The sequence below is a fragment of the Lontra canadensis genome, unplaced genomic scaffold (genome assembly GCF_010015895.1).
Source record: "Lontra canadensis isolate GAN:19392208 unplaced genomic scaffold, GSC_riverotter_1.0 scaffold50, whole genome shotgun sequence".
NCBI lineage: Eukaryota > Metazoa > Chordata > Mammalia > Carnivora > Mustelidae > Lontra > Lontra canadensis.
Window position 1 is genome coordinate 10,869,643 of NW_022631044.1, and position 21,601 is coordinate 10,891,243.

The 21,601-nt window shown below is 37.7% G+C and overlaps 1 protein-coding gene across 6 annotated transcripts in view; it reads left to right on the top strand.

The window, feature by feature from the left end:
- Positions 1–21,601, top strand: part of PUS10 (pseudouridine synthase 10) — a 74,198-nt gene that overhangs the window by 37,707 nt on the left and 14,890 nt on the right. For all 6 annotated transcript variants that reach the window (XM_032873861.1, XM_032873860.1, XM_032873858.1 and 3 more), the window contains exons 5-11: positions 5,303–5,337; positions 9,621–9,732; positions 11,813–11,874; positions 12,183–12,228; positions 14,398–14,462; positions 15,814–15,899; positions 16,967–17,092. In XM_032873861.1, the coding sequence (XP_032729752.1) occupies positions 5,303–5,337; positions 9,621–9,732; positions 11,813–11,874; positions 12,183–12,228; positions 14,398–14,462; positions 15,814–15,899; positions 16,967–17,092 (532 nt within the window). The remainder of the gene's footprint in view (positions 1–5,302; positions 5,338–9,620; positions 9,733–11,812; positions 11,875–12,182; positions 12,229–14,397; positions 14,463–15,813; positions 15,900–16,966; positions 17,093–21,601) is intronic.

Sequence of the window (21,601 nt, forward strand, 5' to 3'; positions counted from 1 at the left end):
AAATAGGATTCCCCTGTGAACTAAACAGTAGAGCTGTGCAACCTAATTTGGCCCACAGATTCAGTTTGTCTTTGCTGATTTGTCCTTGCTTTTCCCTTCCTGCTGTGTCAAAAATAAAAAGTTCAGTATTTTTTTTAAAAGATTTTATTTATTTATTTGACAGATAGAGATCGCAAGTAGGCAAAGAGGCAGGCAGAGAGAGAGAGAGAGAGAGGAGGAAGTAGGCTCCCTGCTGAGCAGAGAGGCAGATGTGGGGCTCGATCCCAGGACCCTGGGATCATGACCCGGGCTGAAGGCAGAGGCTTTAACCCACTGAGCCACCCAGGCATCCCAAAAGTTCAGTATTTTTTTTTTTTTTTAAGATTTTATTTATTTATTTGACAGACAGAGATCACAAGTAGGCAGAGAGGCAGGCAGAGAGAGAGAGAAGCAGGCTCCCTGCTGAGCAGAGAGCCCGATGCGGGACTCGATCCCAGGACCCTGAGATCATGACCTGAGCCGAAGGCAGAGGCTTTAACCCACTGAGCCACCCAGGCGCCCCAAGTTCAGTATTTTTAATGCTATCCAAAGGTTTGGGTTACCGACTATAGTAAAAGCTGGAGTGAGAAGGGTTTATGTCCCACTTCATTTTTTTTCCCCTCTCAAGCCTGTAGGGAAAGAATGTAGAGGATATGGGTGGATTTTCAAAGATAGCTGATGTTTTATTCATGAAAAGAGATACTCAGACTCAGTCTGTTTGTCATTACATCATGGGTGTGACATCAGAGACTCAGGAAAAGAAGGGTGAGATTGAGGCAGGGAGGTGGTAGAGGTTCGGAGTTGTGGGCAAGGAGTCTTTACCTGACATGGTGGAGTCCAGCAATGGTTATAGGAGTGCATTCTCCTCCCTCCTCTCTTACCTTCCTTTTTCTGCCACTACTCCTGACACCAATCCTGACACAAAGTGAGGAGTGGGCCCTGGTGAGGCAGGTGCTCATGGTTGGGAGGAGGAAAGAAGAGTGACTTGTTACTGACCTTGTTGTCAAGCCTAATTCTTAGCTGCCTGTTTGTGTGCAAGTAGAATACATAAATGTGTGTGTGTGTGTGTGTGTGTGTGTGTGTGTGTGTGTGTGTTGGAAGAAGAGAGAATAAGGGGTAATACCTCTAATGGTCCACACAACTGTTTTCCTTTTCCTGTTGATACAAGTCTATATTTGTATTATCTTTGTTATTTTAAATGAGTCCAGGAGATGTATAAGATTCAAAAGATTTTAGAGTTTTAAAAACGGCCTTAGTGGTAATTTAGAAACCATAGTGTCACTGCTGGTTGCCAAGTTCTGTCTCCATTTTCTCTTAAAGCTATGTAATTTGAAGTAATTTGATATAAGAACTCTTTTATTTTCTTTTTAAGCTACCATATAAGAAAAATAGTGTGCAGATGGTAGTTATATTGTGACTTGATGAATTAGAGAAGATCAAATGTCAAAAAAGAAAAAGATCAGGGGTGCCTGGGTGGCTCAGTGGGTTAAAGCCTCTGCCTTCAGCTCAGGTCATGATCTCAGAGTCCTGGGATCGAGCCCCACATTGGGCTCTCTGCTCAGCAGGGAGCCTGCTTCCTCCTCTCTCTCTGCCTGCCTCTCTGCCTACTTGTAATCTCTGTCTGTCAAATAAATAAATAAAATCTTAAAAAAAAAAAGAAAAAGATCAAATGTTGTCCGTAGGACTTTGGATATACATAAATGTGGCACTTCTTCTGTTATAATTTCATTCTTTGGAGTCATGCCCTAGGTTGGCACTTAAAACCTGCTGACCTTTCCAGTTTCATCTCTAGTTGTTGAACCCCTACTCACATTTATACATACGTTATATATATGCGAAGCACCAGCTTTACTGAATTGTTGATCCCCAACATGCCATTTAAAAAAAATTAACATATAATGTGTTATTAGACCCAGGGGTACAGGTCTGTGAATTGTTAGTCTTAAACACTTCACAGCACTCACCATAGCACATACCCTCCCCAATCAACATGCCATTTTTTAATGCCTCTCTCTCAATCCTTCCTTCCTGACACCTCTGCTTAAATCAGCCTCAATTTCTGACCTGCTGTTACACACTCTCACTGGTTGGTGCTAGATAAACCCTCATCTCAGAACTCTAAGATAAGCCATTTCCAGGCATCAACTTTCCATGGTGTGCATGTGTGCATGCGTGTGTGTACTAGCGAGTACATGAGCACTTTAGTAAGCACATTATTCAACTGCTGTCTTTAGCACTTGACTAGAATTCTACAATAAAATTAAAACAGAGTCAAGGATTAAGTTGTGTGGTTCCTGAATTTTCAGGAATGACATATTGCCTTTGGTACCAAATTTGATTAAACTTGATAACTTTAATGCCACTTCATTCTGTTGGGGAGGAAGAATTAAATTGCTTACTCTAGAGAATAATTTTTTTTCCCACTGACTAAGGAATAGAACATTTATTAAAATTATCTTAGTGACCTGAAAGAGAGAAATGTACTTTTCTTCCCCAGCAGAAGCAGGTCTAGGACGTTATTAGCATGTAGTAAAAATTGAATAATTGAGCAACACTGACTTCTTTGGGATTCAGCCTTCCAGCCCCTGCTGTGTGATTAGTTCTGTCCAACCTGCTGGCATGCTTGAGCAGGAAGCCTGCAGAGGATTAGGAAGGAAAAACCCTTTGGCAAATCTCAGGTACTGAAGACATTTGATTTAATTTTATATGTTATACATGGTAATCTGGTTTCCCTTGGCAACCTCCAGTTCTGCCCTATTTTATAATCAGAGGATGGCAGGACACATTGCATATTTGATGGTATCACCTGGAAGTGACTGTAGAAAACAGAATTTGCTTCCAAAGAGGAGAGAAAAAGGTCACTAAAAAAGGACAGAGGAATCTGAGTCCCCTTAAAGAAAGGACAGATAATTCTGTATAGCTTAGATACCCAGGAGGATTTCACTGATGAGAGAAGTTCCAGGACTATCCATAGCAGAGCAGTTTGGGAAGTGAGGGAAAGGAATCAGTCTTGTAAATCTTTTTTTTTTTTTTTTTAAGATTTTGTTTATTTATTTGACAGATAGAGATCACAAGTAGGCAGAGAGGCAGGCAGAGAGGAGGGGGGGAAGCAGGCTCCCTGCTGAGCAGAGAGCCCAATGCGGGGCTTGATCCCAGGACCCTGGGACCATGACCTGAGCCGAAGGCAGAGGCTTTAACCCACTGAGCCACCCAGGCACCCCAAGTCTTGTAAATCTTTTCAGGGATGATAATTTGGGGCACCTGGGTGGCTCAGTGAGTTAAGCATCTGCCTTCAGCTCAGGTCATGATCCCAGGGTACTGGGATTGAGCCCCACTTTGGGCTCCCTGCTCAGCAAGGAGCCTGCTTCTCTCTCTCCCTCTGCCCCGCCCCCCAACTCGTGTTCTCTCTCCCTCGCTTTGGTCTCTCTCTTTCAAATAAATAAGTAAATAAATAAATAATCTCTAAGGGGGGAAAAAGATAATAATTTTATCATTTGTGAATTGCAGTTAAGGTTTTAATTAAAAATGGCAGTGATAGTTACTGTTTGTTAAATACATGCCAGGAATCTTTCTTGGTTCTTTTTGTATACAACTTCATTAAATTCCCACAATCTCCCTTCAAGGGGAGAATTAATATCCCTATATGGATGAGAAAACAAGTATTTATTGATCTCTTAAAGTATGGAGGCCGGAGGATGGTGGGGCAATATTGACTACAAGGTTTCAACTTTGGGAGACCATTCTTCATTTTTTTCCCCAAGATTTTATTTATTTATTTGACAGATCACAAGTAGGCAGAGAGGCAGGCGGGGGGAGGGGGAAGCAGGCTCCCCGATGAGCAGGGAGCCCAAAGCGGGGCTTGATCCCAAGACCCTGGTCTCATGACCTGAGCCGAAGGCAGAGGCTTTAACCCCCTGAGCCACCCAGGTGCCCCTCATTCTTCATTTTTTTCTCTGATCTTAAAGTCCTGTAAGTCCTTATAGCCTCTATTCCAAAACAGTATACTAATCCCCATTCATGATGACTTTTAGCTAGCAAAGTAAACATACTACTGAATCAGAAGGTACTGTTGAGGTGTTTAGGCATTGGGAGCAGTTCTAGTTCTTACTTGGCCAGTAATTAATTTATTCTGCTTGACTCATGTCTGAACAATGTAATACACTTAAGATTTCCAAATGATTATAAGTCTTCACAGATGTCTAGTGCCTCAGTGGTCATTTGAAGTGTAAAAGGACAAGATTCTACATATGAATGGTAACATTTGTGTGTGTGTGGGCGGCAGGTCTTGAGGTAGATGTGAGTGATAATGAATGGTCACTTTTGTGACCGGTGGATGTGGAGACTACATAATGGTCTTTTATTGACTTATGCATGTATACTTCTGTCATGTTCACAAAATGACATACTGAGGTAGGACATGTCATTAGCTTTCTGTCAAGTGACAGCTTTGGGAGCCTACTGGCAAACTGAGAAATCTTAATGTAACACACTTACTGTGTAAAGCATTTTATATGAATTTAATCCTTATGACAATTGTGATTATGAATGTTATTGTCTCCATTTTAGCAACTTTTTCAGTTTTTTTATTAATTCTTCCCAGAACATTTTCTCTAACATTATATTAAGAGAATTTTTAAGCATACAATAAGGTTCAAAGAATTGTACAGTGAACACCCATATACCCAACCTAGATTCTGTAATCGTTTCCTTTATTATATATGTTGTCACCAGTTTATCCATCCACCCATCTTAGTTTTTGTTGTATTCTGAAGTGAGTTATGGATGTTGGTACATTTTACTTCTAAACACTTACATGTGGATATCATTAATTAGAATTAAAAGTGTCATAGCCCTATTAAAAAATGAAAACAAAAAACTGAGGCCTTCAAATTCTGTTTGGGGGACATAGTTTGTCCTCGGTCACTTTTGGCCTTCCTCTGTGAAACAGTAAGATATTTTAAGAAAAAAATAAGCTACTCATGTTAAATACTGATACCTCATTAATGAAATAGAAATCTGTAGGGAGGAGGAAGATACTCCTGTTAGGTTCCTAGGCTACAAGCAACCCAACACTGCAAAGTGGCATCTTACTTCATTTCCAATTTTAAATGAGTATGAGGTCATTGCCACATTTCTGAACACTAACTCCTCCCCTAAATAGGAGACTTTGATTAGGAAATTAGTTAAGCACTTTAGTAATGATATTGGAACTTCATTTCAATGAACATTTTTTCTCCTTTTCTCTTCTGGGTGTGACTAAATTGTGTGACTGAATTGCCTACAGCATGCTGCATGGTTGCTGGTAAAACAGGAAATGGGGTAAGTAATTTAGGTAGGGAATTTTTTCTACCATTTAAATATAAGCTACCTGATTCTTAAAGTACTTTTACTACTACTGTCTCTTTTTTTAGAGTGAGTTCACTAGCTCTTAGAGAAATAGAAAGAGAAAAATTTTATTGTATGAATTTAGGTGTCATCTTTGTTTAATTAGTTTATTTGCATCGTACATTATTAGTAGTCTATTAAAGTGGATTTAATTTTTTATAGATTTAACATGAATATAAATATGTATTTTATATCTTTACATTAGGCTTTTATATAATGTAGCTTGGCAAGCTATTATAAAAGAATAAATTTTATACTAATCTTAGAAACTAAATTATAAAACTACACTATAAGAGATACAAATTAAAATCCTACTTAAAACAGAACAACAGTGAGTTTATACATAGATAAAATATATAAAACATAGGCCCACAGTCCTTTATCTGAAACCCCTGGGGACCAAATCTGTTTTGGAATTTGGAATTTTTTTTTAGATTTTAGAAATGTAATTTGGTGTTAAATACCATATATAACATACCCTCCCCTCCATCGTCTGAGGTGGTACTCTATAATTAAACACATTAATGTTTCTGTAGTGAAACGTGAATATTCACACTAAGTTTGATACACAAAATCTCTAAACAGCCTCACATGTTCAAGACACTGGTTGCCAACTGAGTTAAGAAAAAAAAATCTTTAATTTTCCAGACCTTTTGGGATTTTGAGACTAAAAATTCCATACCAATATAAAAAGGGCCATGTGACTACTGAAGTTTCCTGTGTACTCTGGAGAGAAAAGAGAAAGCACAAAGAAAAGTATAGATTTCTGTATTAGAATCTTATACTTGGTTAAGTGATTTTAAACAAAGTAATTCATTGGGTTTTTTGTTTTTTTTATTTTCTATTTTACATCTACTTTTCTGAAAGGGTAGTAGCAGTATATCTATCAGAGGTTTTGGGGTTTAGTTAGGTTATGTTAAATTAGCCTCAAATGCTTGTGATTCTGGCATAATAAAATTTGATGCTATGCTTGATAAATTTTTAGCATAGTCAAGGAATGCTATTTTCTAAATGTTTCCAGTTTCTATCCACATTGGCTGTGAGTTGCTGTTATTATTCTTTTTTTTTTTTTTTTTTAAATATGTTCAGAACACTTTTCTTCCAGAAATCCTCTATTCCCCTGGAAGGGGGTTGCTTTCTTTTGTGTTAATCTTACATAGTTAAGGTTACTCCTCTGATTTTTTTTTTTTAAGATTTTATTTATTTATTTGACAGAGATCACAAGTAGGCAGAGAGGCAGACAGAGGGAGAGGAAGCAGACTCCCTGCTGAGCAGAGAGCCTGATGCGGGGCTCGATCCCAGGATCCTGGGATCATGACCTGAGCCGAACGCAGAGGCTTTAACCCACTGAGCCACCCAGGCGCCCCCACTGTTATTATTCTTTATCAAAGAATTTTGAACTAAGCTTAGTTATTCCAAAAGATCCTGTTCATTATAGAGATATTGGCACAGAGGAAATACAAAATACTAATCTTTTCCTCTGTGTCTGTAAGTTCATTCTACATTCAAAATATTGTGGAGGAATCACCATTAAAGATTTGATTCAAGAAATTTAGGAAAATTAATCGTGCTTAGGTATTTGGGTTCATCTTTCCTCTGGAGTGGTCGTCATGTTGTATCTATAGTAACAGTGATTGCAGTTGATATCCTCATTAGTAGTTATTGGACACAGGAGAGAGAGAAATGCGGCTACTAAGTACTCAATTGGGACTGAATTTACCTCAGTGACAACTAATTCCCCTACAAGACCATCAGGCATATGCTAAGAACCTCTGAAAACATTTACTCTAAGTTATATTAGGAGAGTTATTAAGGCACACTAAATTTGCAGGATTCAAAATCTGGTATTTTAAGTGTTAAATTTTTGCCTTGTATGGAAGGTTAATGTTTCCAAGATGTCTATTAACCCCTTTCTACTACTCTTTAATCTGGAAAGAAAAAATATCTGTAGTTTTTTTTTTTCCTTTTATGATGTCTAAATATATTTCAAAGACTATGAAGAATATAAAATACCAGTAGTCTTAACCCGTATTTAGGATTGCTTTTTGCTGCAAGTCTTTGTGCCCTCTAGAGTCTAAACAATGTTTTTTTTTTTTTAAAGATTTTTATTTATTAATTTGACAGACAAAGATCACAAGTAGGCAGAGAGGCAGGCAGAGAGAGAGGAGGAAGCAGGCTCCCTCCTGAGCGAAGAGCCTGATGTGGGGCTTGATCCCAGGACCCTGAGATCATGACCTGAGCCAAAGGCAGAGGCTTAACCCACTGAGCCACCCAGGCGCCCCTAGAGTCTAAACAATGTTTAAATAGTTTTCTATTCTTGTGTTTCACATTTCAACTTTTTTATCGTTTAAAATGTATTCTCATACATTCCTTTTCAACTGTGATACTATTTTATGCAAATATCATTAAACTGTTGGTACAGTATCAAGATAGTCTTTTAAAATACTTAAAAAGTTTCTGATATTCAGAGATTAGGAACAGTTTAAGAAGTTCATGGGGCGCCTGGGTGGCTCAGTGGGTTAAGCTGCTGCCTTCAGCTCAGGTCATGATCTCAGGGTCATGATATCAGGGTCATGGGGTCGAGTCCCACATCGGGCTCTCTGCTCAGCAGGGAGCCTGCTTCCCTCTCTCTCTCTCTCTGCCTGCCTCTCTGCCTACTCGTTCTCTCTCTCTGTCAAATAAATAAATAAAAAATCTTAAAAAAAAGAAAAAAAGTTCAAACAGTGTTTCAATAAGTTCTTGAATGTAGAGAGTAGTTTGATTATTTGTCAGATGTAGGATTTATCTATTTCATTGTTAAACCACAATCCCAAAGCATATGAAAGCATTCTGTGTAACCAGTTACACTCTCAGCTGGGTAGAATGTGTACATCAACCATTTCTTAATTTGTATTCTTAGAGGATAGTTGTTGTTATATGTTTTTTAGATGAATTAAATTTAGCCATTAGCTAAATTTGTTTTCTACCTATATTAGTAGTGTATTTCTGTCTTCAAGAATTAAATTACAATGAATTTTTGATATAAGCTGTCATTTGTATCAGTGAAAATTGGACATAAAAGAAGTGATTCACAAATTGGTCCTAATATCTCTTTTGTTAAAAGCAGCCCTGTTTATAGCCATAAGACTGATTATTTGAATAAGACTAATTATTGGAATGGTGCGAACTTGTTAATTCATTAGTGATATCATAGGATTCTCAGCATAGCAAAGCACTTTTTTTTTTTAAAGATTTTTATTTATTTATTTGACGGAGATTACAAGTAGACAGAGAGGCAGGCAGGGAGAGAGAGGAGGAAGCAGGCTCTCTGAGCTTGACATGGGGCTCGATCCCAGGACCCTGGGGTCACGACCTGAGCCAAAGGCAGAGGCTTTAACCCGCTGAGCCACCCAGGCGCCCCAGCAAAGCACTTTTATTAATATCACACCATGCAGGTTTTTCTTTCTTTTTAAAAACTTTAGTTCCTTTCTTTTTTATTTGATTTTTAGTTGGCTTCATACCCAACGTGGGACTTGAACCCATGACCCTGAGATCAAGCGTCCCATGAGGCACCCCCTTCAGTTCCTTTCTATAACAATTTTGGGTTACAAACTAAAAGCTAGAGATCATAACTGGGACTTCCCCAAACCTATTTATTGGCTCATGAGTAGATTCGGGGGAATATCAGATTTTTATTCAGACATTTTTCTGATATTAAAGTGACAAGCGTTACAGCACATTGATACTTTAGGATTTAATGTTTCTTCTTTAGCACTGAAGTACAGCTTTCATACTGATTTCCCAAAAGTAAGCCCCATTATCAGGATGAGAGTAGATGTAAATATTTTTAGTCTGGATGAGATTATTATAATACACAGTTTTGTTGTTTCTGAGCAATAAACAATCCCTTCTATTCTACCTTTCTGTCCTCTGATGTATAAATCCTGGAATCTGGTAGCTCAGAAAAACTCATCAGTATACTTTTGTCTTTGAAGCTTAAAAACTGTCTTATATACCATTTTAAAAAGCCAGTTTTTTTTAATTCTACTAGACTATAAGGTCCATGAGCAGAGGAATTTTTGTCTGCTTCCTCTCTGCTTTCTAGCTAATGTGTAAAAAATAGTGCCTGGAACATAGTAGGCACTCAATAAATATTTTTAAATAATTGCATAAATTCTTGCCTTTAGCAGAAAAAGTGAAGTTTTTCATGTCAGTGAATTAATTTTTATGTCATTCAGAAAACAGAGTCTGTCTCTGGGAAGAAATGATATTGTTCAGCTGAAAGAAGCCTACAAATGGATAACTCACCCACTAATTTCAGAGGAACTGGGTGTTCCCATTGATGGAAAGGTATTGGGTCATCAGCATTGTTAATTTCATTCTCTGGTTTTACTAGTTTTACTTCATTACATGGCAGAATTTTGATTAGCCAAAATAATCTTCTTTTAAAATAACCTAATGGAGAATTTTTAAGCTTTTTAAAATACTAATTTCTAGCAGTTTTAAATTGAGAAAGATTTTATTTTTAAAGACTTCTTTGTGATCTAAGGCATTTATGAGTGTAACAAATGTAGTGTACCCTAATTGACTTTAAAAGATTAGAAATGAATCTAAGCCTTCAATATGTTTATAGTTTAATTGGAGAGACACATATACTGATACAAAGCAATACGTAAGTAACTATGAATAAGTGTGGAGTTAACTCTAGACTATTTAAATTTGGTTATCTGTGGCTAATCTTGTTTTCAAATATAACCAGTCAACTATAGTGAGCATGGGTTCAACCTGTCCCACCATCTCAAGTCCCTCTATTTAATTTTAGGTAAAGACTGCCTTTGAAGCCAGAGCACTTAGTCATCTCCCCTGTTCCAGAATGGACCTTGCCTCAGTCTCCAGAATGGACTGAAGTTTAGGGAAGAGCTCAATAGTTTTCCAGATGTGGAAACAGGATATATTCCCAGCTTATCTTAAATTAGATATTAATAGTATGGCCTCATTGCTTCATGATTTTGCTTGAAGGAAATTCCCTGAATATCAGACACACCCCTATTCAAGTAAAATCACAAAACCATCTTTCAAAGCTAAATAGTTAAAAAATTATTCACCATTTAGAATTATATAGCTCTGTTTCCTTCTGTTAGTAAGAATAAACTCTCTCCTTTAAACTGAATACTGACAGAATAGAGAATAAAACCACTTCACACATATATGGAGGGGAAATGAGGTAATGAAAGTACTTTGGAGATTAGAGAAGTCATTGATGCAAAATATTTTTACCTCAAACTTCAGTTTTGAAGCATAATTTTACATGTTGAGCTAGTGAGAACAGAAAATGGAAAACAAAAGATGCAACAATATTCTAATAGATTCAGAATGAGTGAAGTTTTCTTGAGTAAAAGCAATGTCTTATAATTTTGATTTTACTTTGTAAATTAGAGAGGAAAGAAAAAATTTAGCTATTCAGTATTAGGATTCTAGAGAAGCTAATATGCTTGTTCACAATCCAATGCAATCAGTAAATACAGAAATACTCAATTAAAAAGATAATATTGTTACATGGTATGGGATTTGTCATTTTTCTCAATGTGGAATTTTGTTCTCTGTGAAGATTAATGTATATAGAGTATGAAATTGTGCTTTTTTTGTATGCAAGGATGTTTATTATAGCATTTTTTAATAATGGAAAAGTTTACAACTTAAATGTCCAACAGTCCCTAGAGTTGAAGAGATGAAAGATGTCCACAACATAATGTTAATTAAATAAAGCAATTTTCTAAAAGTATGTTTAATATCCTAAGAAGTATATATATTTATGTTTATATTCATAAAAATGGCTAAAAGGAAACACACCTGTTACTATGTTATACCTTGGTGGTGTGAGATTAAAAATACATTCTGTTTGATTATTTTATAACTTGTATGTATCATTTTTATAATAAAAATTAAGATCTCTCTTTTAAAACTCAAATCCACTAAGAAGTGTGAGTACTCAAAGTGCCACAAAATAAATAATAAAAAATAAAGGCTCCCGCAGAGATTTTAAGCATGTATATAATGAAATGCTTTTACCTTGCTAATAATTCTAATCATAGGAACAATTCTCCTTTCTGTTATCTCTTTCCAATTCCCTGAATTCTCTTTCATCTTCACATTGAATTTATATACATACACAAAAATCATACAAATTTATTTAAAAAAATTTTTCTGCAGAATCGCTAGTGACTGAACTTTAGAAGTAAAAAAACAAAAAACAAAACCATTTCCTTTCCAGCTGCCCTGTGCACAAGCTGATTTGAGAACAGTAGTATTTCCAGTTTTCCTTGCCACTATTTGTGAGCCAATCTTTGAGAATTAATTTCTATTTCCATTCATAAGTGGTTAGATGTTGGTTTCCTTTTGCTCATTTTTAAACTGTCTTTATAATTTTTAGAGCTTGTTTGAAGTGAGTGTGGTCTTTGCTCACCCAGAAACAGTTGAGGATTGCCACTTCCTGTAAGTTGCTACGTAAACAATAATGTCAGTTGTGTAACATTGTTAATGCTTTTTGGTTTTCATGAAACAGTGTTCCTCCTCTTTGTAATGAACCTATCAGAACTTATCATGTCTTAGTAGGTTTAAAATGTGCTGTCTAATATAAAGTTGTAAGCATACCACTACAGCTGGTATAGGGATTCATTTTGTTTGCTCTTAATATGTTGAGTTTAGCAGCCATATATATTAAAATATATAAAATATATTTGAATTATATTCACCCCAAAATAAACTCACTAACTTGTTTTATAAACTTGAATTTTACTTAGACGCGTGATATGCCCAGATTGCTTCAAGCCAGCCAAAAACAAACAGGTAAGGATTCCTCCTTTTTATTCATTATTGAGTTTTGTCTGAGCTGAATATTCAGATTAACAACAAAATGATATGCCTTAGAAATCCTGGCAATACGTTATACTAAGAATCATTCTTTAAAAATTTTCATTTGCTACATTTATTTTTATTTTTTTCAACCCTGAATATCTTTGCCTCTAGTTTGGAGGTCATAACACAAACATTCTCATATTTGTGTCACTGTCTGAGTTGTTTCCCTGGTGTTAAATTTAGAACCAGTGTTTCAATGATGTTACTGTTTTCCATTTAGGGGAAATCCAGCTTTTAGGTTTTAATCCCAAAGTTACCTCATTGGAGAAAATCCATGTTAATTATTAGCATTCCAAACTTTTATCTAATATTCATTTTCTAGGAATTGGTATTTAAGAAATATAATCCAAAATAAATTATTTTACTTTAATTAATATGGCCTATTTCAGACTATATTGCAAAAGGGCATTTTATTTAAACTTCACTTTATTTGATATAAGCTGGTCTTCGTGTTAGTGAGCGAATTAGTTAGCATGTATTTTTAGTTTCTACTATGCCAGGATGGAATGGCATGGCAATGATATTGGCAAGATTTCATGCCACAGATACTTTAGCCTGTTTTATACAGAGACTCAGGCATTCTTAATTTTACTAACATCCATTTTGCTGTTATGGTTGTTAAAAAAAATATATATATATATATATTTATTACCAAAGATACATCTGTTGGTCTTTGCTCTTGCTTTGATTAATTGCTGAGCCTTTTGGAACTGGGCTCAGGATTGTGGGGTGGGGGAGAGTTTGTAACATTTGTTGAACGCCCTGTGAGAAAATAATTCACAAATGCAGACGAAGCCTAAAGCACTGCTTCCCACCTTTCTCACATCATGGTACACCTAGAACATTACCATGTTTGTTCAGCACCCTGAGGTTAACAGATGAAGTTGCCCTAAGTTGGAAGCAATGGGCCTGGGAGTTCTTTCCATCCAAGTCCTGCCCCTCTGACCTTGTGAATTAGAGGGCTCAACATCTTGTGGATAACTTTAGCTTATTGCTTTGTCATATCAGTTGGAAAGCTCTTTCCAAAAGACCTGTAGCCATATTTATATTAAAAATCTTGTTTCAGTTTTTGAGGAAATATACAAGTACAAGCACCAAGTAATGGGATAAGGAAATTTTTGTCAAAGCATCATTGACACCACATCATTTGGCCAGTAGTATAGGTATATGTAGCTTTAATGCCTTTTTTTTTTTTTAAGATTTTATTTATTTATTTGTCAGGGACAGAGGGAGAGAGAGTGAGCGAGCTCAGGCAGACAGAGAGGCAGGCAGAGGCAGAGGGAGAAGCAGGCTCCCTGCCGAGCAAGGAGCCCGATGTGGGACTCGATCCCAGGACACTGGGATCATGACCCGAGCCGAAGGCAGCCGCTTAACCAACTGAGCCACCCAGGCATCCCGCTTTACTGCCTTTTTGCTGGGAAAAAATTACATGACTTTTTGAGATTCTTTCAGGCTTGAGAGTTCATATCTTAACAAATAGGCACTTATTTTTCAGTTTTAACCTTGTATCTTTGGGTTCTCCAAAATATGGTTTAGAAAACTGTTGATTTGATGACAAACCATTGAGATGCCTACATTATCCCTCTTTAGAGTAAAGCGTAATTTCTCTAAACCGAAGAGACCATTGTGATTTTTCATAGTAAGCCATGTATCTATGCACTGATTTGTTCTAGTCTATCTACCATGTGGTTTGGCTTTTCTTATCTTGAAAAACCCAATGTGGGACATTTTTTGTAGATGCCTTTCTATTCAGCATGGTGAATTTGTTTAATTTATCTATGGCTGGTGAGTGATGTTGAGTTGCTAGATGCCAGGGCAGGCTGGTTGGCTCTATTTACCTCTTAGCTAGCAACCTGCTGTTAAATTGTTCTGCTAGACCTACCTGGTATTATTGACATAGGTTAAATTGAAAAGAAGGGTTGTAGGGAGAACTGACAGTATGAATGCTTATGTTTTATTTTCTTGGAGCTCTTAAGTATTTCTCTCCTGCAAGTATGGTTTAAAATGATGTAATTTCTCCAACCATGTTTTGTGTTTCACCTCCGATGTTTTCTTGTCTGGGTGACAAATGTCTTTTTTTTTCATTTTTACTTTACATAGTCAGTGTTCACTAGAATGGCAGTTATGAAAGCGTTGAATAAGATAAAAGAAGAGGATTTCTGCAAGTAAGTAGAAGTAAAGAAACGTGGGAGCATCATGGAATTTTCGAATAAAAGGGATGTTAGAGATAATCTGGATTATCTCTAAAACAAAACTGGATGTATTTCAGGGATGATGATTGTGTCTTAGTCATTGTTATATTCCTACTCCCTGGCACAGTACCTGGAGTGTAGTAGTGTCCAATAAATGTTTGTCAAACTGACATTTGAATTTATGAATCAAACCCAATTTCTTTATCTTTAGAAGAGGATATTGAGGGAGTTGACTTGCCTAAGATTTCAACTGGGTAATAGAGTGGACTTAGAGCCAGGATTCTGGACTCTCCATTACATCCCTCATTCTGCATTTCGAGTATTATCCATCTCCAGAAGAGGGAGAGAAAGGCTCATGAGTTCTTCACTGATTAAAATATAATGAAATACAGTAAAGCTTACATTTTAACTCTCATTGTGCTCATTTTATTTAATAAAATATTATCGTAGTTATTCTTCCAGAATATCCTTGAATAAATTTCAAACAATGGAGCTATGAAGCAGGTTTTATTTATTTTACTGACTAAAAGCAAGCCTCAGGAAATGGAAATACTAATATTAAATTTTAGAAGGTAAAGTTGGCTACTCTCTACAAGCAATAGTTCCTGAATTTCTAAGTGATTTTTTTGTTAAGACATCTTGGGAAACTATGACATTTTAAGGCAAGCATTTGGAGTAAATCCATATCTAGTCTTTTACAGGTAGACTCCAGTCCATGGCTTTGGAAGTTCCCAGATGGTACACAGAAAATAAAACCATATATTGCTCTTTCCTTTCTGTCTTCAGTTAGATTGAAGTTTCTTAGCTAAAGGGCAAAGTCTGCCACATTCCACTTTTTCTGGCCCTGAGGTCGTAGTTGGAATGAGAAGAAAAATGGCAGAGACCCTTCCCACGGGTGGGGCTTACTCCTGTGACTAGTCTGTCAATGCACACCAACTTTACCCAAATGATTAAGGGTTTTGTAAGATGGCACCAAATGTTCATGGATAGCAAAATGGCTAAAGAACCCAGAAAGGCTTCCTCTTCGTAAGTATGGGTTTTTCTCTTAAACCCCAAGGCTGTTAGAAATTATCATCTGGGAACATGAGGCCTCCTTAGTGAAAGGTAATAGCAGAGCCCTGATTTACTTAGTGCCACTCTCATGTATTAAAATGTACTTGAGGCCTGAAAGACCCCAATGATTCCAAAACTTAAAGTTAGGGAGTGGCTTAATCCACGAGAGGCTTGGGCTCTGTGTTTCTCAGACAATGCTGATTCATCCTAGTTATGTGGTTCGATATCATGTCTGGAAAATAGTAGCTGTAAAATTTATTTTGTTTTGCAGGCAGTTTCCTTGTCCTCCAAACTCACCAAAGGCTGTTTGCACTGTTCTTGAAATTGAGTGTGCTCATGGTGCTGTTTTTGTGGCTGGTAAAATATTTAGTCTAGAATATACTTACACTGTTGACTTACTCTCCTTTCTGAAAAACTCAAATGACTCCTTTGTTTCCTTCTTATATTTATTATTAGGTTCTGGTTAGTTACCTCTTTTGAGAATTAGGAATGATAGCCAAGCTTATTTTAGGTTCTATAGGCATTTTTAAGGTTCACTTAGTTTTGTTATTTAAAACGCCATGCCAAAGGGAAATGACACTTCTCAGGTTTTAATAGTTTCCATCAGAGATGGCCAGTACCCATAGAAATATGGGTACATACAGAAACCCGAAACTGATCAGGAGAAACTTAGCCACAGAGAGCATGAAAGTGAACTTGAAAAAAAATAATTTTATTATCTGCAAAATGACTGAAGACTGAGCTTCTGCCTTAAAAAAAAAAAAAATTGTTGCATTGACCTTCCCAAGAGGTAATCTAGCAGATAGTTTTTGTTTTGAAAGCTGCATTGATTTCACAGTAATAGCTGAAATGAAATTGCTCTCTAGTCTCAACTATGACACCCTGCCCCATGGTAATGAAAGCCACCTGCCATTAGTACAGCTTTATTCATAAAGCAATGAATCCTATTCTATTAGGGTCGTGGTTTATTTATTTATTTTTGATTACAAAAACTTCAAAATTTCCTATATTTGAACTCTTTGGAATATATTATCACCCATGAGTATTGCATTAAAAGTATTATTAATCAGGTATAAAAGCAGCAATTGCTGTTTTTTTTTTTCCTCATGATCCTTGGGTTGTTCCATAATATAACTTGTTCAGTCAGCCAGTCAGATTAATAAATATACTGAGCATTCCTTTAGAGCTCATTTGATGATTCATATCATGTCCTTAGCCATCTCTTCTACTGTTACCTTAAATCTTTTAATTTAATTATTTATATGTTTGTGTGCTGGCTCCCCAAATTAGATTATAAGTTAGTTGAAGGCTAAACATTGTTTTATGTCATGTCGCCTAGGATGTTGGCACTCAATAAATAGTTGTTTTATCCTATTGTGTTAATTATAGCATTCCATCCAGGCTACCTTATGTTTCTTTGGCAGGGAGATATAATAAATATTCTAGGAATCTACCACAGACTCCTTGGATAATTGATGGAGAAAGGAAGCTGGAATCTTCAGTGGAAGAATTAATCTCAGATCATCTTTTGGCAGTATTCAAAGCAGAGAGTAAGTATTATTCCTATTTTAAATACATTGTCATTCATGAATAGATTTCTTGGAGGTGGCAGGAAGGATTTCTGAATTTTGTAAATCCCCAGCGAATCTGGGCTCCTTACCTGGCAGCTTCCCATGAACAGGAGTCACCATGGCCTGAGCACCTCTGACTTGGGCTGGATTTGAGCCAAGTATTTCTTTCCTTTCTCAAGATGACTGTTCTTTCCTGGGCAAATTCAAAACCCCTCAAGCTATTTTAAGTGAATGTACTTAACCTCTGACCTTGGGACACCTCAGACTTGGCCTCTTTTGGGGAAATATGAGGAAATTAAAACACAACTTCCACATCCAGTGCTTGTTCAAGAACAATCACTGGCAAATGCCTGGCTCCCAGCCTAATTGCTAACATGTCCTGGGATGAAGTTCAAGACTAGAGAAAAGAGATCAACAGCTACCATTTTACAAAGACCTAGTGATAGTATGTTGTGTTTCATTTTCCAGGTATTAATGAGCCCAGGTTTGTGGAATGAGTCAGATCCTGTCAGGTTTATGTTTTCTTTGTCTCAGTAGGTCCGTCAGGTCATAGGCAGCTTGGATCCTTGTGATGTCACCTGGGATTAGACTAGAGGAAAGGGGCCAAGATGTCAATTGCAGAAAGTCATGTTGTACATCAGGAAAAACTGTAGGCAGTAAATAATGATTTACTTTGAAGTGGGTCTCCTGGCATAATTAGAACACCTTTTTTGAGGAACCAGCTTGATATCCACCATTCACTCTGAAAATCTTAAGGCAGGCCTGCCTGAGGAATGGCAGGCAGATGACTGAGAAGAGATATGGCTGTCCCTTCCAGCTCTCTGCCTTGTCAGAAGGAAAGAGGACTTTAAACTACATCCTTCTTATAATTTGTTGCCTATTGGGTTGGTGGATCCTCTTTTTAAGGGTCTTTAAGAATTGTTTACTGAAGGGTGCCTAGATGGCTCAGATCGTTAAGCATCTGCCTTTGACTCAGGTCTTGATCTCAGAGTCCTGGGATTAAGCCCTGCAGTGGGCTCCTTGCTGGGCAGGGAGCCTGCTTCTCCCCTGCCTCCACCTGAAGTTCCCCCTGCTTGTGCTCTCTCTTTCTTTCTCTCTCTGTCAAATAAATAACATCGTTAAAAAAAATTGTTTACTGAAAAAAGAAAATTAACCTAACAACCTAACATTTTCCAAAATCTTAGCAATCAAGACTCTGGGACATTGGCATGAGCTTTTACCTACCTAATATTTATGTACTGGTTATCCCATGAGAATTATCCAAGTTATGAAGAAGTAAAAATCAAGCTTTAGCATAAAAAGTCTCTTCCAAATTCTGTGGGGCCACCTTACTCTCTTTCTATGAGATGATTCGAGAAACTTTCAGTTTTGATTATTTGGGTCCCAAGGAAGCCCCCATTACCAATAGGGCTGTTGGGAGGCTCTGAAAGAGCTGTCTGTTTCCCCCTTGCAATCTTTCATGCAGCAAGCTTGATTTCATTTTCCATTTGAGGGGGAAAAAATTATACACAAACTGAAAATGAAGCAAACTATGTGTTTAGCATCCGTAATTGTATCCTGAGGAAATGTATTGAGAACTGCCTAAGAAAAAGCAGACCTCTAGACCCCTGTGCTACTGGCTCCTTGTTAGGGGATAAGCCTGTTGTTTGAAATGCCTGATTGGAAGCATCGGTTTGCTAAACCTGTGCATCTCAAGATATATTACTTGTTCTTTCTGTGGTTCATGTCTGACGGCTCTGGGAGGATGGTTCTGACTGTTGTACCTCTATGGTTTACAACTTCTGAAAATAAGCAATTTTTTTTTTTTTTTTTTTTTTTTTTTTTGGACAGAGAGGGATCACAAGTAGGCAGAGAGGCAGGCAGAGAGAGAAAGGGAGAAGCAGGCTCCCTGACGAGCAGAGAGCCCGATGCGGGGCTCGATCCCAGGACCCTGAGATCATGACCCGAGCCGAAGGCAGTGGCTCAACCCACTGAGCCACCCAGGCGCCCCGAAAATAAGCAATATTGTATGAAGTAGTCTAGCTTCTTACATAAAGGGTCCTTCCCCATGGGGTGCCTGGGGTGGCTCAGCAGTTTGAGCAACCGACTCTCTTGGTTTCATAGGGCTCTGTGTTCTGTGCTCAGTGCGGACTTGTCTTCAGATTCTCTCTACCCTTCCCTCTCACCCATGTGTGCTCTCTCTCTCTCAAATAAATAAAATCTTTTAAAAATTAAAAAAATAATATTAATAAAATAAAGATTCCTTCTCCAAAATGGGAGATACAAACTTGTTTCTCTCACTTTCAATGGACACATCATATTATCCACTTGTTAATCCCCTAGTTAATGAGTAATAAACTTTGACACACCCTCAAAGTCAATGTGTCTAAGAAATTTTCCCCTAACCCATTTATTATTTCACTTATTGAATAAATATCTGTCATGTTATTTCCCTGCTGAAAACTTGCCAATGACTACGTACAGGATTAAAGTCCAAACAACTGAATTTGATCTTCTGAGGCCTTTATCCTCTTGCATCTGCCCATTTGTCAGTCCCATCGTTGGTCTGCCCTGGGTATGAGGGTTGCTGCTGACTAGCTAAACTGCTGATAGTTCTTATCATTCTTGCACTTGGTTTGTTTTGGATTTTGAAATATCTGTTCCTTTGAGCAAAAGGCTCAAAGAACTCACAGGATTAGGGGGATAAGACAAGGCATAATGTGAATTTAGAAAACTCAAGCAGGATATCTGGCTGGCTCAGTCGGTGGAGTATGCGACTCTTAGTCTCAGGGTTCTGAGTTCAAGCCCCATGTATAGACGTTACTTAAAAATAAAATCCTTAAAAAAAAAAAAAAGAAAGAATGAAAACTCAACCAAATTTTAAACATGTATTTCCTAATACTTAAGGTGGTAACTCCTTTTCCTTTTGTTGTCAGCTAATATTCATAATTACACAGAAATAAAGGGCTAAAGGTTACCCCCCAAAATATTTCTCAGTGAAGTGCCCAAATTTGAAATACTTTTCTAAAAGATATAATAAGTGTCCCTTCTTCCTTTGTCTAGATTTAGTGTTTCTCTGGACTTCTCAAGAGCCTTGTTTTCTGTAACTCTTTCTTCTTAATGGGCTAGAACTTGTGGAAGTTTTATGGGCCAATTTATGAACTGGAAATCTCTGGTCTGATTTAGCTGTCACTGGTAGACTTATCTCTTTGTGTCCTGTTCATTCCCTTCAACCCTACCTGTCACAGGTTGTGGCTCAGTCACTATGGATCCCCTGGTTTGCTAACATTATGGCTGCTTTAGAGATGGAGGTGGGCAGGTGTAAGACAGATCACAGACCCAGGGAGTCAGTATCTTCCCAGATGCCCCTCTGAACTCTCCGTTTAGCTCTCTACCCCTACTTAGTGCTGCTCCTGAGTCTGTTGACTCTGACTAGTAGCTGCTGATGTTACTATGGGTTTTATTAACAGTTTAAAAATGTAGTGTAAACATGGAATGGAGGGTTCTTGGGGTCTTAATGTTTCACAGAATCCTACTCCTTGCCTTTCTTAGATTCTCTGCCTCGAGAAGAGCCTGATCCTGTAGTTTCATGGCTGCTTACCTGGCCAGTTCTCAGGTGTTAACACAGCAGCGTACGTTCTAGGCCTACCTTGGATGTCTAGCCCTTACCTAACCAGCTCTGTGTTCTTTCTCTCGGTAAGACCTATAGCTTTGGGCCCTATGGACAGAAAGGAGCCTTCTTGACCCTGGTAGTACATGACAAACAACAGCTCAGAACCTATTTCCCCAACGTGCTGACATTGGCTTGCAAAAGGGATTTCTTAGAGGTGAAAGAGGAATGAAATTCTCCTTTCTTCACAGCTACACATCCTAGGAAAGAGGGTTAATCTTCAGTGTCATTTCCATAGGACTTTTCAAGCTTGCTCACCCTCCTCTTTCTAAAATCTACATGGGACCTTTACATGCAGACTCTTTCCTTGGAAAAAGGTGGCTGTCAGAATGGTGTTCACCCTCCTTCCCCCTTTCGCATTTGTTCTTCCCAGCTATCTTGTTCTTCTCGTCTTGTGCTGTCCAAAGTGGCTGGACCATTGAGGTATAAATACAAACCTCATAGCTCATACTGCAACTGTAGTTTTAGAACAAGAATGTTCCTGTATGCTTCCTGTCCTAGCCCTACTCGCTATATTGCACATCTTATCCCTCCACAAACAGTAAGCCCTGTGTCCATCTTGTTTTTCTCCCCAGGATCTAACATAGTGCCTTGCACATGCCCACTGTAGATATTTGCTCCTGAGTAAATAAATCAGGGTGTGAGTCTGAATTCTAGTCTCCAAAATATGTGTTCAGAGATCTTACACTTTGCCAAACTCTAAGGACTGACCAGAGTTCTCCAAATATCCCAGCCTTTTCTAATCCCTTCTCTCTGAATACTGGTCTTGCTTTCCCTGGGACGAGTTTGAACTATCTTTGTGGTGGTTAAGAGACCACCTGTCTTTGTGGTGTTTAAGA